This window comes from Mirounga leonina, unplaced genomic scaffold, assembly GCF_011800145.1.
Source record: "Mirounga leonina isolate KUSES-001 unplaced genomic scaffold, KU_Mleo_1.0 Mir_153, whole genome shotgun sequence".
Taxonomy (NCBI): domain Eukaryota; kingdom Metazoa; phylum Chordata; class Mammalia; order Carnivora; family Phocidae; genus Mirounga; species Mirounga leonina.
The window spans coordinates 3650698-3668914 of record NW_023270387.1 but is presented as its reverse complement, the minus strand read 5'-3'; the positions used below and the strand labels follow the sequence as shown (position 1 = coordinate 3668914).

The window sequence follows — 18217 nt, the reverse complement described above, 5'->3', positions numbered from 1 at the left end:
GCTTGGTTGGTTTCTGTTTCTTTTTGCTTTTACAAATATTCGGAGAGAGACTCATTGAATTTCTCTTGACATTTCTAAGCTGCCACAATTATTTTGTCTGGCTCTCTCCCCCAACACCTCACTTCTTCTAGGAAATATTGAGTGCATTTGGAGAGACACAGCATGCATTGATTTGACTGCCAGGGGATTAATTCCATAAACTTATCTGCACATCTAGGCAATGCAGTAATAATAACGGTGATAAAGCTAGTTAACCCTGACAGAACCCTTCCTAGGTACCAGGAGCTGTTGGAAGCATTTTATGTGTTTGGATACTATGATCACCTGCATTTTACAAATGAGGAAACCAAGGCACGGAGAGATTAAATCATCTAGCCACACAGCTAGGAAGTAGCTGAATCAGGGTTTGTAATAGCGTGACTTCAGCTTGTGCAATTAAAAACATTCACAACGGAAGACTCGGGAAATGGGAGTTTCTGGTTAACTGAGTTTTCTGATTAGCTGTTAAGCCAAAAGTCTCTTTTTTCTTGTTATGTTGTTGTACTGTTAGTTCTGAAAAAAGTTTCTAAGATATAAGTTTTTTAACTGTTTTCTCAATACGATTTAATTTTTTGTATCTATGTTGTAATGTCTTAACAATGCTCATTGTTCCATTTAAGAAGTAATATGCATTTGCCACATTCCTAGAAAATTACATCATGTTTTGGAACAAAATCTAATATGAGCATGATTTAACACTTTCTACTAAACACTGAGTTTGGGGATGGAGCAGGATGAAGATTTTGGTAAACTGTGGTGCTTGGTGAATCTGGTCCCAAATGTGGGTTTTACTATCTATACACCCCAACCCCCCCCATTCATGAAGTGATTATTACAAAACCCCACCCCAGGTTGGTGGGTGAGTTGTGGACTGCTTGGGAACAAAAGCGGTATCTCATTCATCTTTGTAGGACAGTATTTACCAGGGTATCTGACTCAGAGTAGGTGCTCTGCAAGGTTGCTGTATTTAAATTATTTTGAACCCAGAGCAAGCCTTTTCATTTAACTGATACTATAAGGGTTTTGAGGTCCCCAGGCTGCTCACCAAAGCCTTTTTAACACCTACACAGGTGTATTATACGAGCCTACACTGCACTTCTTGAATGGGGTGCTCTGGGAGGAGGACTTCATGCTGAAAAGGGAAGGAAAAAGAAAGAGTTTCCTTCCAGTTTCTTCTAGAAGGGATGTCCTTAAGGTCCCCACTTTGCCCTTCTCCCTTCACTTCTCCCCTTGCCTCTTTGGTCCTTCTGCTAGTCATGGCAGGACCCTGGTTTTAGAGGCCATAAGTAGATTGGAATTTTGAATTTAAGATATTTATTAGGAGCCAAACTTAATGGTTATCTGGTGGAGTTATCAGGCACTGAGCAAGGAATTCATTATTGGGCAATCGCTGGCTTTTGTTTACCACAACTTTTCTTTCTGCTTATGAATTCATATTTTTGCTAACAATCCCTTTACTCGTATGTTGGTTTCTATGGCTATGGTGAAGGGGAGGAGGCCACTTATGACGTGCTTTAAAGTCAGGACTGGCTACCGTCTTCAAAGGGCTAAATTAAAAATGGGTATCTTGTGATCTAATATAGTTCCTAAAGAAGACGTTATTTGGTAATCACATTTACAAAACGATTTTTATATGAATATCCACATTCGTGAGGGTGGCTGTTTTTATATACATAGAGGAGAATAGGGTATAAAACAAACAAAAAATCAATAATTTTATAGATCATTAATGATTACAGGCGTTGCCAAAATTTCCAACTAGAACCAGGACTGAATAACTCATGTTAAAAACTGGCATAAAATTCTGTGTATGGTTTGTGCTCAGACTAAACTGTATCAGATTCATCAGAGAGGAAAATGAGTTTGAGACATTGCAATGATATTTTTAAATTGGCTCATTGCCAATTAGTAAACTTTTATTGCTTTATTCACAAGTATGAATTTCTTATGATCATAGATTAGACCACATTGCACTAATATTATTAAAGAAGTAAATTTTCAAAAAAATGGATTTGCATCCTCCAAATCCTGCCTTTCTACTTTATTATTATTTTTTAAGATGCAGGACCCTTTTTCTTACTTCTTTCCTTAAATTTTTACATTTCAGCATGAAGCCTTGGTTGAGGGCGACCAGGTCAGAATGTCATGCTCTGGGAATGGCTCTCAGGTAAGTGGGGATGCTAATTATTTTGTAGCCATGGGCTGTGACTGGAAGCTACGACAGTCATCATGAGCTCCTTGAGAGAAAAGAAAATTCTTTTTCCCCACCAATATGGCATGTTGCCTGCTGAAAGCAGAAATTTAATAATTTGCTGCTGAATGGAAGGCTGGAGATGTCCCCCCGGGGTTATAATCCTGTGAATGGCAGGTGGGTCACCTGTCTCCTCAAAGGAACCCATTCATTGGGGGTGGGGGGTGGGGTGGGGTGGAGGTCGAGCTTTCCACGATTTTCTGCTTTCATTAGGTGAATCACTACTAGAAAACTGAGTTTTCTCCTATCAAGAGTCTGTACTGGAAAGACAACATTAGATTTCAGCATGCCTGGGTTGGGGCCTCTGAATGTGCATATTCCACCCCCTACACGGAATTGGCATCATTTAATTTCTCTCCTGCCTTGGCCCGATACTCAGCAAAGGCTTAAAAACTAGCTTCTTCTCCAGCTGAGTCTTTTCCTCATCTTACCTCTTCTGAGGAAGATCAAGCCCCACGGGAGGGGTGAGGTAACTCTAAAAAGAAAACCAGTCACCCGTAGAAGGTACAAAACAAAAATGAAACAGCAACAGCTTCCTGGTGCTTTACTTTGACCTAAGTTGGGTCAGGGCAGGTAGAACACAGCTCTGACTACAAATCCAGAGTAGGCGTCATTAACATTTAGATCGTTACCACCTATTTGCTTGGTGATATATACTGTATCAGTAAGCGACCTCCAAGGAGTGTTTTCTAGTACGAAAACAAAATTTCTGAGGGAAAACAACATACTGTGACATCATTTGGGGGGAATATTTTAAGTTGATTTTTGTAACATTTTGTGAAGATCTGAAGTAACGTTTTAGAATATATCACTTTGTAGCTCATGTTTGGTGAAAGTAAGTTACTGCATACCAGGGACCAACAGTTTGACTTTTGAGCACTACAAGTATTTTTGACAACAAATACTTATTTAGTGTCCATTGTGTACCAAACAATCTGTGGGATACAAACAGCTTAAAATCCAACCTGAGCTGTCCAACCCCTTAGTGAAATAAACTGAAGTGACTTTTCTCAAATAGATTTTTCCATTATGCGTACGTTTCTGCTCTGCTTATTTTTCTCTGGAAAGACGTTTTAATGGACACTAAAAGAGGAGTTTGTTATTCATTTTTCTGGAAAGTTTTATTGGTTAAGCAGTGTTGTACTTCTCTTATATCGGTGAGAAAAATAAACATTCAAGAGCAAAATTTTGCTAATGGACTAGAAAATTTTTGCTTTTCTTTGGTGCTATTAGAGCATGTTTTCTTATATTTCTAATTTGCATGGAAAATAGTAGGTTATTAGTGTAAATTTAAATAATTTTCTCTGCATAGAAAAATGTATTTATTTACTTACGTTTTTATGGAAACTGTCAGAATATTCTAGGCAAGTTAGGGTGCCAAAATATAAAAAGAGTTAATACTCCTTAAGTAAACATGTGGCTGGTGTCTCAAATGGAGGGGTCTTGAAGGGGAACCATCCCAGAGGAATCCCCCAAGATTCCACCCTCTCTCTGCTCTTTCTCTCCAGAATGATTCTTTTCCAGGACCTGGGGTGGGGGATCAGGATTGGGTCCACATGATTCCATTGTCTCCTCCTTTGTCCTGTCTCTCCCTGGCTAGAATATTCCCTTGGCAAAGTTTATCCTCCTCTTCCTGCAACAGGGCTGGTGATTAGAGGGGCACAAAGGAGCTGCATTTGAAAGTCTTTTAAGATGGAAAGAGGGGGAAGTTAGCGCCACTGGAAAAGAATGAGTTTAGCCTCCATCCCGAGTACTCTCAGAGAACAGAGCATCATTCTGTGGGTTGGGTGGCCAAGTAAGGGAATTTACAGCCTAATCAAGAAATGGAAGACAAGCAGTTTTGGGCAATTCTCTAGATTTTAAAAGAAAGACAAGAGCGCATACTTAAAAATTTTCAATACTCTTCCATGCCAGGTGGAAGGTATGAAATAAAATTCAGTGAGGATATTCCCATGTCTGGATTGTTTTAGGTCCATACACAGTGAAGAAGGGTTCTGGGACACCAGTTGATTATTTCTGTTAATTGTATACATTTTTTTCCTTTAGAAACTGCTTAGAAAAAAACCCCACCTTATTTTATGAAGCTGGAAACATGACATGGATGTAGTGAGCACAGAGCTGAACGGGTCTTGCTTTTGATCCATTTACGGAAGGCAAAAAATGTCTAGTTCACAAGACTATCGCTGATTTATTATTTAACTTGATATGCAACGGAAGCCTGAGGGTTCTGGGTAGAGACATGGCTTTCTGGAAGGTACTCTAAACAGGTCCAGGTGGAGTCAAGTCATTGCTGTTACTTAAAAACGCTTTGTAGGTGGTCTCGCCACGCATGGGTGAACCAGACGGGACAGACTTCCCCTCGGTGTCCGCCCTCCTCGTCACTAAATTGCCCTTTCAAAAGCTTGGATCCTTCCCTGCTTTCAACAAGGGGGTTCGTAGGACTACAAGGTCTGACCCACGACCTCTGTGAAGCCAGAGGGGTTCAGGGACTGTTGTAATGAGGTCTGTTTGTGTGTCCCTCAATTGATTAACGGTTGCAAATATTTTTGCTTTGACAGTAATTGCATACTTGGGTTTCGAAGGGACTGGACTGGCAATTCTGGGGGTGGCTGGCGGGGGGGGTCCAAGCTGCGTCTCCCAGCAGATGCACCTATTACTATACATACTGTTTACCCGCTTTTGGTGACATTGAGGCTGACCTTGGAGTCACCTCCCCCGCTGCCACATTCTCCTTTGTCGTACCACCATTTGTTTTTCAATTTGTCCAAGAGGCCTTGTTCATTCAGTTTTAAAACTGCGAGGTTAACAGCATTTCTTGAAACGATAAAACATATTTTGTAAGAAACTGCACAGCTGTTAAGATGTTAGAAGGAATGAGGACTTAAGCTCTTTTATAAGCTTCTCCCAGGCGCTAAATAAACCTCTCATTTTGCAGTCCTGCAGCCCCTTCCACCAGAGTCCAAACCAAAGGCAATGGTGACTAATTTCAAAGGGTGTGAAACATGTGGTATTTGGTGCTGCTCGCTCTCAGAGTTCATTTACTGTCAAATAAACGGACGCTGTTATCAACCAATGACATGGATTTTTTTTTCTTTTGCAAAACAGCAATAAACTTGCATTTACTAGTAATTGAGGAAGAATTGTGCCTTGAGCTCCTTTGCCTCTAAGAAGGTCAACAGCCGAAAAGAGACCCAAATGAAAACTCGTTCCCAGAAGGAAACACGGAACGGCATTGCCAGAGCGAAAAAGCAGCTGTTCATTCATTTTTGTGAACGGATTTCCTGACAACAAAGAGTACAGCTTAATTATGGTTCCCTTTACTGTTTGTGGGAGTTAAGTTTGCTCACTTGTTTGATTTCATTGGTCTCAGAATCTAGGATTGGCATGTTTGGTTCAGTGTCCCTGGCTAGAAGTCACAGGACAGTCAAGAGAAAGGCAGTGCCAGCCCTCAGGGAAAAGGTCTTATATTTGGAATTTGGTGTTGATTCTTGAAGGCTCTGGATGCTATTTAGAAACTATGATGGCTCGGCCAATTCCACTGCGGAAGTTAAGTAATTAAACCCCAGGGAGCCGTGATGCATGTGATTGGGACCTTGCAGACAAACACCCCAGATCCGATTGCCTCCATGTGTATCTCTATCGGGGAATAAGGGAGCAGATTCTAATGAATGTCTAAAAGGATTAAAAATGTGTCATGGGCTTTTGCCTGCCAGGTATTTGGTTTCTTACTTGCTTTCAAGTTAGTTTTTAAATGAGCCATTATCTCTTTCAAGAGGTCTTCCCAGCATTTCATGAAATCTCTGTTAGAGTGAGGGAGTGGCTTCTATACCAAGAATTTGGGCTAGGCACCTTGATGAATACTGAGTTTGGTGGTTACTTAATGCCAAATGAGTTATAAATAAAACAAAACAAAATAACCCCATATTAATGAATAGCACTTGAAAACTGATTTGCAAGTGAAATAGTTGCTGACTAGTAAAAAGTGTTATATATTTCACCACCAATCAGCCTATTGAAGTGTTTTTCTTAAAATGTGTTTATCATATTTCACGTAAACAATGTTCATTTTCCAGTGTTGTGATAGTCTGATCCACTTGGAGAATAAACATGTCCCACGAGTAAGCCATACACTTTGAGAGTGTTAACTCTTCTTGAGACTTAGACAGCCATTTACAAAATGCTAATTAAATAATCAGCTGCTCCCACCTTCCCAAGTGCCACATTAGTGGCCTAAAATAATGAATATACTTCCCAAAGTGAACAGTATCAGGTGGTTGGTTTAATCAGCAAAAGGATCAGACTGAAATGCAAGAATGAATGAATATTCAGTGAAGAGAGACCTATTTAAAAAAAAAATGCTGTTGGGAGAAAGTTTTAATTTATTTTGTGTCCACAACAAACTAAATTTGTCTTTCAATGATTTAAACCGAACTAAAATTTTTTATTTTGGAGAAAACTATTTTTATACTCTATTTTAGCCTGAAACATTCATAGTAGATCCGTTTTAATGAGGTGGCATCCCAATAATTTTATGTGTTAGTTTAGACCGTTCCTTTGATAAAACCGAGATCATTTCATGAGAGGGTTATTTAACAGGGGTATTAGCCAAAGACAGTCCCACAGCACAGGAGAAAACAAAAAGCAAAACAAAGGAATGGATAAGGAAAAAAAGCTTCACGTTGAGAAAACTGTTTGGAATAAAGCTTCCTACAAAATTATTCTAAGACATTGTCTTTCTAAGACCATCTAATAGGCCATGTAAAAACAGTTTAGTTTCACACTGCTATTCACATGTGTGTGTGTATACATCAATATTTGGTTCGTACGATACACCTGACCAGTAGGTAAGTCACTGCCCAGGTCACAGTTAATCCACGTTTTCCTTCCAGAAACATGTGGCCCCTTGATAAAGTCCCCCTAATAATATTATACGCACGTTAATTTTTCTCTTATGATGCATGGAAGGCACCTTGTAATTAATATTCAGAAAGAGTCTTCAGGTACTCACGATTTCTCTGCATGTGAAAACTGCTTGTTTTCTACAACTCTCTGACTACAGATGTCATTTCTGTAATCAGGTCTAGCAGCCTCTGTAGATTGCCATTTCAACTGCAGCATAAGCCACATTTGAACATCTGTCCTATTTTATGAAACACATTACTTTTACATGTTATTAATTGTAAGAATCATCAAGTGACTTAAGAAAATACATAAAGTTACTTCACTCATTTTGCTGGAATATTTTTTACCTAGGCAAGAGAAAAAGGAACCCTGAAAGAGGAATTGGAAGCAACCTTAGGGAAGTCACAAGTAGTGGGGGGTAAACGAGGGACTTGGGAAGCAGACCTTCCATCACGTTTTACTGTTCCTTTGCAATCCCCTTCGTACACTTCAGACAGAGGTTTCAAAGTCAATGTCAGAAACGCAGATTAATGATCAGGGATATTCTGGTCCTGAAGCAGTGGTCAGCCAAGAAGATAAGCGATAGAAGAAAAAGGTGCGCTATTCCTTACACTGATTCTTCCCTTTATTCTATAAAAGGCACCTTTTACAGATAAACTCAACCAAGTGGATTGTTTTCATTTAAAAACGGAAGAGGAGAGGAAGAAAGGGTCAGTGACCACACTCTTGCTGGACGTGTGTAGACCACAATTAAGAGCCCAGGTGTGGCGCGAGCCAAGCTACTCATTCTGCTTGACAAAGTCCAAGTATGGGGGATGATCCTGAAAACAGGAGACTCCACAGCGGGCTCCTGCTATTCTTTTTCGTTTTGTTTATGGCAATCTTTATAATTGTGGGAATATTTCTGGGGTTTCATGATAAAGTGACTACTCATCTTAGTTACGCCTATCTAAGCAATCATAATGAAACTAATTCCATGAAGAATTAGTTTCTATAGAACAAAATAACAAGACGGTCACGTTCTGTCTAGCACCTTTCTCTTTGCGTACTGTTTTTCAGTTTTAGCGAAAGCCAATAAGCAGAAATCAATAAAGGTCATGTTAATCATTACAAAGGAAAAATGAAAGAAGGCTATGGCTGTAATCCAGAAAATGATCTAAGATTTGGAAAAACAAAAATATCCTAACATATAAAGAAAGTTGCTCCGAGGCTGTCAGGAGGAGATGCTTGCAACCTAACCCTGCGTGTGTCTCCTCATTCGCGACGCCGTCCTTTCCTACGAGAGACCCACCCCGGCTGGAGCTGGACTCCGGCAGGTGTGTTGACAATGACCTTTTAAAGAGTGAAGTAAGAAAAAACCTTCTCCAAGTAGGCATTTTAATAGTAGTGAGATGGTGGGGCACTTGATGCAGGGTGGAAGGAAAATGTTCCTCGAATCAAATTCCAGGACCTCAAGAAAACTGCTCAAGGCTTTTATTCCTGAAATTTCCTTCAACTGAGCTTGAGATTATGAAAATCCGTACCTCATTGCGCTAGCTTCTGGGATCCATTTTTGTTAATGAGACTCTTGTTGAAAGACCATATACAACAGAAGCCTGAGAACGAGAATTAACAGACCTAAACTTCTCCCATTTATTGATATTGGGTGAATTCATCAAGTGTGGAGATTTTCTTGTTCAAAGCATCTTAACTCAGGCTAAGATACCCATCTCTTACCTCCCACACTTTCATAAATAATTTATCATTCTATATGTTTGGGTATGCTTTTATGCTTAATTTATGCCTTACTCATTATATTTACTTCTGGACCATATTACTTGTAATGTAGTTCTTCTGTTGGTGAGGTTTTAAAATGCACATCTGACAAAATATCTACCTAATAGGAACATTTTAAAAGTTTAGGTTTAGTCAAGTATTTTTATGGTTTCCTGGATTTAAGAATATTATTATAAAGGACTGATATACTGGCCCCTAGACTTAGTCAACATCTGCACACAGGATATTTAGGGTGTATGTAGTTTGTAGAACAAATAATTTGCAATATCATATTTAGTCTGATTAAAACAAACTCAATTCCATTTTACTTAATCGGATGAATATTTCATCGTTGGCGGCGATGGTGCGGTTTATTCTAACGTACGGTGAGATTTTTGCTACTGCTCTAGTGTCCTTATGGGAAAGGATCCGTTAGTTATACACACACGAGAAAGTCTCATCACTTTTAGGCCTGTGCTCTCTTAATGGGAATCCTCTCTTCATACTAAACTCTCTCTCTCTCTCTAAAGATTTTATTTTTAAGTAATCTCTACACCCAATGTGAGGCTCGAACTTACAACCCTGAGATCAACAGTCACAAGCTCTACAGACCGAGCCAGCCAGGCGCCCCTAAACTCTAAAATTTAAGTATCATGAAGTTCAAATGTCCAGAATATTTACCTGAATGATGCTAGGAAATTTTTTTCATAGTCCCCAATAAATCTTAGTATGTTTTTTAAAAACTTAAAAATTGTGTGAATCCACAAGGCATTGTGTCAACAGGTAAGAAAGTCCCTTTAAAATCCACAAAGGGTGTTGGTAGACGATTTACGCAGGGAGATCATACAAATCATACAAAAATCATTCAACTTGGCTTGGAATTAAATTAGTGTGAATTAAAATGATGCCAATTCAATTCTCTGCCACTCATGTTAGGAAAGACAAAAGTAAAGATACTGTGTAATATAGTCAAGGGCCGAATAAGATGGGCGTCCTCATCCACTGGTGATTGAATTAGGAACTAAAAAAGAAATAAGATGACTTTACACAACAAAAGCTTAAACACAATTCTTGTTCTTGGAAATTACTGATAATGTTGATAATTATATTAATTGACTAAATATTACTGGTTAATAATAATTCTCCTTTGAGGAACCAATTCAGTTAATCAATGATGCTGATGGGAGTAACTGAATGAACCTCATAGTATATTTCTGTAGCAAACATGGCAAGCAATTCATATGCCCACCAGAAGAGGAGAATGAAGTAGATGTGGGGAGACCCAGCAGCAGTTCTCAAGCTTGATTTGAGTAGAGAGCCACCATCAGAAATACAGATGCTCAGGCCTAACACTGCTGGGTCAGGTCCCTCTGAGTCAGGGGCACTGTGTCTACATCTTTACAAAGCTCCTCAGGTGATGGTATTGATAAGCACCCATAACTTGTATGGCTGAACGTTTTACGACCATTCGAAGCTTTTAACAACAAGGAAAAATGATTATAGTATAATGTTAAGTGGAAAAAAAGAAACAAATTTGTATATTCCCTATGATTTTAATTTAAGAATAAAAATATATATTTAGAGAGAGACAGAGACATTAATGGAAAAATACTGGGAAAAAAACACAACAAAGAGCTGTCTCTGAACGTAGGGATTATGATTAGTTTGGACTGCATTTTGCTTTTTACGCTTCCCCACCCATCCAGAATTTTCTACTCTGATACTTTAATAATCAGTAAATACAAACCAAAAAAGCCTCGATTTTATAATTCTATATTATTTTATAATATAATGCCTAAAAGAACTGTTTTATGCAAACCAACATATACATTTTATTTTGGATCCAAAAAACCCGCCAAAAACAAAGAAATGAGGAAGAGGTAGAATTTAGGAATTGCTCTTAAGGATGTCAGTAAAGCATTCATTGCTCCTGATGATGTGGTTTGCTTTGGTCCATCTGGTTCTGGGTCTCTAGCCACAGGCTGGAGGACAGGGGATGATGAACTTGGCTTCTACAAAGGTTCTGCCTTGTTTGAGGGGAACAGGTCAGGCAGAGAAGGATGAGTAATCCATCAATTAGTGGGCCTCCCCCGTCAGACAGGATCTGCAGGAGGTTAATAGAACTCTCAGTGGCCTGGAGAAAAGACTCTCGCTGTTTCACACATATTTACATAGACAAGGTGAGCTTTTCCCCTTAGGCTGAATTAAATGAATGTGATGGTGCGTAGACTTGAGTCCTGCAAAGTGGGCCATTAAAAAAAAAATATGTATATACCTCTGTTTTTAGGAAAAGAATTTTCAGAGCTGACAACTACGTTCTTCCCCAAACAAGTAGTAGAGACCCTAAGAAAAAAGCCATTTTCATTTTTTTTTTTCAGGAATTAAAAAAAAATGCCACTAAAAAATCTTTCATCACACCACATCTTTACTGTATCTCTTTTTTGCATTTAAACTAAAACTCCAGATTGGAAAACTCATTTGATTTAAACTTTGTTATGCAGCAGGTAAGTACATGCAGAAAATTTCTAGGACCACTCTAGTAAGAAAATAGTAATTTCATGAAAAATGAATAATTTTTCACAGACTATTGCACAGACTATTGGTTCTCTTATTTAAGCGGTGGTGGCAACTGTCACTACTGTCATGAGGGTTGAATACAGGAAAGTCTACCCCAGTAGAGCAAGAGGAGATGGGGAGGGAGGAGCATGGGACCTACGGGGTTTTATTTTTGCCGTTTAATTAATGATGTCCCCCCAAATAAAAGTGTTTGGAGGAAATCAGCCATGAGACTGAGAATTTACAACAACCCCAGATTTTTGTACCAAGTCTATGAATAACTCACTGAGATAGAACTAGTTTATCAATCAAGAAAATACAGTAAGTAAATAAAAATCAATAGGCTGTCAAATGATAAGGAGGTGAGAATCTGATCTTAAGGAAAGGCGTTTGCGTCCACAGTTCTACCCTTGATCAACTGCGTAAGGCCTGGATTCTCGGCATTATAAATGCTCCACTAAGTTTTCAATTTAACTTGCAGCTGTGCTATTAGTTTTCTTCCCAAATTATCCCTTCCAGTAAACAAGCACAAGGCTCTTTTTGCTTCATTGGATTTGTGCACTTCTTTCCAGAGACAGGATTTGGGCTAAATTGCTCTGCATATATGTGCAAATGTTTTTAGAAAAGATACTAAGTTTTAATTCCAGTTGGCTTACACAATGACAGGTAAGATTTGCATAAAAATGGCACTGCCAATCAATAATTTGATATCAAAATTAGGAGGGAAAATTTTTTTCAGTGGAAAGACAATTCAGACCCTACATGATGTATAATGAGCCTTTGAAAACCACTTTGATAAGGAAGGATTTATTGGCTTTGTTTTGGATTTTGGATGGCATATATGCAATTAATTTAGTGTATAGAGTCCTTTGCAGCTTTTCATACTCCAAGTAAGTCAAAGACAACTAAATAAATTACGTAGATACTGGGTTAGATTCCAAAAATGGTCTCTAAAGTGTGTGTTTTTTGAAGATTTTATTTATTTATTTGAGAGAGGGAGGGAGAGAGCATGAGCAGGGTGAGCAGCAGAGGGAGAGGGAGAAGCAGGCTCCCCGCTGAGCAGGGAGCCCGATGTGGGACTCGATCTCAGGACCCTGGGATCAAGACCTGAGCCAAAGCAGATGCTTAGCCGACTGAGCCATGCCAAGTGCCCCTAACGTGTGTGTTCCTTGGAATTTGCATGACTAATTGCTATTTGAGGCCTAGGTCTGAGGAATGTGATTTTTGAAGAAATACTGTGATTTTTGTGAGGATGTCTGCCAGTAATTTAGAGTACTAGCTGGAGATTGTGATAAATGAAAAATTTAACTATACTTTTAGTGTTAAACTTTTTTTTAAAATGTAATCCTTACAAATTTCATGCAGTTTAGTTTCATGATTTTGTCAATTTTAGGTCACAGAGTAGAATTTTCTATCCTCCTTTGGGTAGGGACCTCTTTTAGAAGCCCGTGAAAGCTACAGATAGACTGGCATAATGACTTCAGGGGATCCACAAAATTTGGAAAGGGAATCATGAATACAGATAAAAAATATCTCTTCCAGATTCTAGTAACACTTATTTTAAAATTAATTAATGGCCACTTTCAAGTATGTCTATTAAAGGAAGGGAAATAAAAATATTTCTATGACCCATGGTTGCTCCAGAATTTTAAGAGAGAGGAGGTTTTAAGACTGTGGTTTGGTGGTAAGGAACTTGCAAGGTACGAGCCTCAATTTGTGATCATTCTGCAAACACAGCATGGGCGGGGCTTTTTAAAAATTTTTTTTTAAGTAGACTCCACACCCAGTGTGGAGCCCAGTACAGGGCTGAACTCACGACCCTGAGCTCAAGAGCTGAACTGAGATCAAGAGTCAGACGCTTAACTTAACCGAATGAGCCATTGGGGCGCCCCCATGTGCAGGGCTTCTTAGAAGACTGCATGTGACATTAATAAAAATTAAAAATAAAAACTGCTCAAAGACACTTTTGGTTACCCTTAGATAATATTGGGAAAATATCAATTATTCGTATTAAATCATGTATTTTATTTGACTTGTGGTGCCCTGGGGTGCTGTTTGAGATGATATGGGCTCAAGTCCCCACGCCAAGCCACCCTGTTTTTATGAGCAGTTTCTGTGATGGAATCATACAACATGGGGCTTTGTTTCAAGTCGCTACCTACAGACTGTGAAGTGCTTCCAGTTCTCTCTGAATCTCACTTGTTCAGGGATTGTCATTAAGCTAAAGTACGATTTCAGAAGTCGCAGAGCTGGTGGCTGTCACTGTTTACTGCGTGTGAGCTGTAGGGCAGCACTGGGATTTCCACGCAGATTTGCAGGGTGGTCTCTGCTCTGTCCCTGACTCCTCCGGATTCCTTCTCCTAGGCCACGCTCCTTATTCTCTTTATAGGATTTCCAGAATGCTCAACAACCGAGTTTCCTGGGGCGCCTGGGTGGCTCAGTCGTTAAGCGTCTGCCTTTGGCTCAGGTCATGACCTCAGGGTCCTGGGATCGAGCCCCACATCAGGCTCCCTGCTCAGCGGGGAGCCTGCTTCTCCCTCTCCCACTCCCCCTGCTTGTGCTCCCTCTCTCTCTCTGTGTGTCTGTCAAATAAATAAATAAAATATTTAAAAAAAACAACAACAAAAACACAACCGAGTTTCCTTTTTTCCTTCCTTTGCTCATTGTTAAAAACTTCCATCAACTGCCTTAAAGAACTAGAATCGTAGCATTTTTGAGTCACAGTGGGGGTCAGAGGGTGTCTCAAACCATCTCATCTGACGGTTGTGGTCACTGGGGTCTAAGGAAAGTTAGGCGCCTTGCTCACCAAGACCCAGCCGGGATGGAGGTCTGCTGTCTCCTGGCCTAGTGCTCTTTCCCACAGTGCTAGGATCACTTCGCTTTCTGTGGGTCCCCTTTCCTGTGTAGCTAAACTAAGTATTCCTCCCTACTATGGCTCTCCAAGGGGGAATTTCTCCCCCCCACCCCGTTCATCAGGCTTGCTGGGGGTGATCCCTCATTAAGCTTTCACTGATACATTCCCTGCAATTTCTATCCCCTCTGGCTAAATACTTCTTGAGATAAGACTTCAGAGGCCTGTGGTCTTATCAGCTGAAACTGATCCTTCCTAAATATCCAAGAAGGAAGAACAGTAGATAACGTTTCTTAAAAAGCTGTACCAATAAACTTTATGTTGACTTGATTTGATTAGATGGTGATACTTGTTCCTTCCTAAGGTTGGAATAAGACAGGTCTATTTTTATACATACTAGGTTCCTAATGACTTAAGTTCTGATCTTTTAGGACAGGTAATGAGGGATCCCAAACACGTTATTATAAAGAAGCTTCAGTATAATGGATCAGAAAATGCTTCACAGAAGAAGTAGAAAGGTAAACACAAATAATAACAAAGTCCAATCACAGAAACTCAATCTCATCTTCGAATTTTCCACTCCTTTCCTACAGCCAAGTAGCCATTAAGAACCTTTTTTTTCTGAAAAGGTGTCTTAAATTTATATGTTCATTTCTATTATACAGGTAACACCTGAGTCAAAGCCTCTATCACCTGAGACAAGATCCACTGACTCTCAATCTGTTCTTAGCTACCTGAAGTCAGAACAGCTATGCTTCTCTGCTTCTTTACACCGCTTTGTTGGAAACCTTTGGGGACTCACGACTGCCTCCAACATACGACTCTGTTCTAATTTTCCTGACATTCAAAGCTTCCTCACAATTCAGCTTATATGTATACCTTTAAAGTATAACTTGATTACATTTGATTGAGCCAGGCTCTGTCCCAAGTTCTTCACATTCTGAGTCCTTACTGAATCCACACGGCCGGTAAATGGCAAAGGCGGGATTGGAACCTGGATCCTTCCACCACAGAAGCCCAGCCTCTTAACCACCCTAATTCCTCAAATAGACCTTCTCTGCCTCCTCCAGGCTAGATTCCTTAAGAGTCCCAAAGACATTTTATTCGCAGTCGATTTCAGTCTCATGACAGAACCTTCACCGGAAATTTCGTTTTTCCCCCTTAGCTTTTCTAAAGTTCTTTCCATTTTCCAATAATCACTCATGGACTTATTCATTCAACTAATATTTATCAACTAGTACATGTGAACCTTTTTTATTAGGTCTCTCCCAGATACTCTAAGACTCTAGTGATCTCCTTCTTCTTTAAATTATCTATTGTCTGCAGCGCTCCCAATTACTTGGAGTCCCACATCACTTTACAGTGTTGCTATCTCTGTACGGTCTTTTCCCGTGGAGCACAGCAACTCTGTTTTACGGTATTTTACACCATCCTCAGTCCCAAGGCAGGGCGAGAACTACAGAAGCCATGCAATAACTATCTGGAGGGCTGATATCTCCGTGATTAACTTAAGGTGCTACTTTTTAAGCAGCCCATTAAAATGAAGGAATCTTGTGCCTGAACCATTGACTGTGCCACCTAATGGATTTTGGGAAGACCTGCTATGGAGAGGGTTTTAAAGCAAAACAAAATAAAATAAAACAAAGCAAAAGGGCTCCCGAACTGTCTATTAAATATTGGCAAGAGGGACAAAAAGAATTACTAACACTAGCTATTTTTATGAATGATGGCAAACGATTTTGTCCATCGTATAAACAAAATACCTAAGATGATATTTCAGTGAGATTATAGATGGTTAAAATAAAGGGATTACCAGCTCAGTTTGTGTAGCAGGGCAAGGAAAAAATACGAACTGATAAAATCAGATACAAGCTTGTTGTATCAGGTGAAATCAGGTACTTACAACTAAATCCCAGATAATGGTATTCTTATCATTTTGTTCTAACCTATTTAACAGTAGCAAATAAAACATGTCCTTTTTATAAAATTCTATTACTAAATTTACTGAACAGTATAATTCAGTATATCAGAGAAATTAATTACATTTGTCATCAACAGATAATTAAAGGCCAACACTATGTCTGGTTTAACCTGATGAAGATTTATTTTATTGTGTATTTAAATATGCACTTAATTCACTCAATATGTCTAGTAAATCTTTACAAATACTTTAAATTTCCCACCAAATTCTTAAAAAAGTTTCAATTTCTCTTTCATTCAGGGTGCCAGAGTCCCTCGCAGTAGCCTAGTATTTGGATAGAACTTAAAATGTCTTTAGCTGCTCTTGTTTCATCTACCCTAACTTTTGGCATGGATTTTGGTGAGGTGGGAGAACAGCACAGTAGAAAAAGAAACAGTGATAAAAACAGGACTTCCAGAAGAAGGGATTCTAAGCTAATGGGAACTTGAAGAAGCTGTGTGAACCTCCTAAGTAGGAGCACCGGTGGCTCTGCTGTTATCTGAAAACAACCAAACCCTAAGAATTCTAAGTCTGTGTGTCTGTACAGCTTTTCAGTTTATGCCCTTCAAAGGGAAACACAAAGCTGCTTATCTTTGCTGGCAGCAGGGCTCACAACCACATTTCAGAACAGAAATATAGTCTCTCATTTATTTCTCTTAAATAATTTAAATGGGAAAAAAGCCCAAAGTGTAAATTCTGAACATCTGCTCACCTACATTTGCTTCAAGTGGTGTTAATACTAGAGCACAGCACATAGCCCTTCAGTTACTTGCTTCTGGTCAGAAGTACTTGGGTATTTCCTAAGCTACCAGCCTGGGCGCTTCCCTTCACTATTTGTCATATACCTGATAAACTGAATGCAACTAATATGAGATCAGTATTTTTCACTTTACAGAGCAACGAGACAAAGCAAAACAAACAAAAAACCGAAAACGGTGTTCCATCTCAAGTTCAGGTTACCGAACAGAACCGATTCACTGCAGAACGACCCCCAATTCTTCCCCTGAACGAGATCACCGTGAACGATTTCATAAAATCCAGATCACACAACAGATCTGCCTGACAGACCAGAGAATGTGGACACCAAATTCTCACACGTACACGGTTCGAGGAACCCTGTGTGCGGCTGATCAGGCGAACCATACACCTGGCATCTTAAAATGCAGGAGTGAATCAGGTGCCTCCAATACATCCTGAGCCTGTCACTGAGGGAGGCAGGGAGTGAGAGCGTAAAAATTAGGCTCTGACTTCTGACAACAAAACGCATCATCTGCTAAAAGTCCGGCGCTTAGGTTTCTGTGCTTGGTGACCACTAAGCAATAGCAGTATCTACAAAATTCGCGTTTGCTGGCATTAAAACCAAGTTCCCATCTCACGCGCGTCCCCTCGCGGACGTTCCTAGTCGCACGGCTACTGTGGATCCTGATCCTTAGACAACAGTCTCCCACAAAAACAGATCCGTCTGAAGTGATTTTCTTTCATTAAATAAACCCTGACAATCCAACCTAAAGGTGATTCTAAACACGCTTGTAACAAAACGCCCAGAACTGTGTTTCCAAAAGACGATGATTATTTATTGGCAACAAATGGCCTGAATTCACCTTCTTTATGCACATTTCCCCTGCTTCCTAGGATTCTCTTCTGCTTGAGCCTCAAGTAGCTCAGTCGTCTGAGCCTCAGGCTTCCCTAAAATCTACTTGAATCACAAGACCTGGCCTCCTTGGAGGGCAAGGACAACAGAAGGATTGCTGCAGAGGGTCTGGACGCTGTCCCTTCGTGCCCCCCACCCCGCTGGATTCCACCTTTCTTCTAATATCTCAGATTCTGGATGCTTTTAGGTTCTCTCACTTGTTTCTCGCCTGGGATTTCTACCCCCTGGAAGGACCAATGTGACACAGAGTAC

The 18217-nt window shown here is 39.8% G+C and overlaps 1 protein-coding gene across 2 annotated transcripts in view; it reads right to left on the bottom strand.

Moving 5' to 3' along the window:
- The window catches only part of GRIA4 (glutamate ionotropic receptor AMPA type subunit 4), a 366314-nt gene that overhangs the window by 8902 nt on the left and 339195 nt on the right, over window positions 1–18217 (bottom strand). The window contains exon 14 of one of the 2 annotated variants that reach the window (XM_035008823.1): window positions 4990–5104. The exons of the other annotated variant lie outside the window; for it this stretch is intronic. Coding sequence (XP_034864714.1) covers window positions 4990–5104 — 115 coding nt within the window. The remainder of the gene's footprint in view (window positions 1–4989; window positions 5105–18217) is intronic. 2 annotated transcript variants of the gene reach the window in all.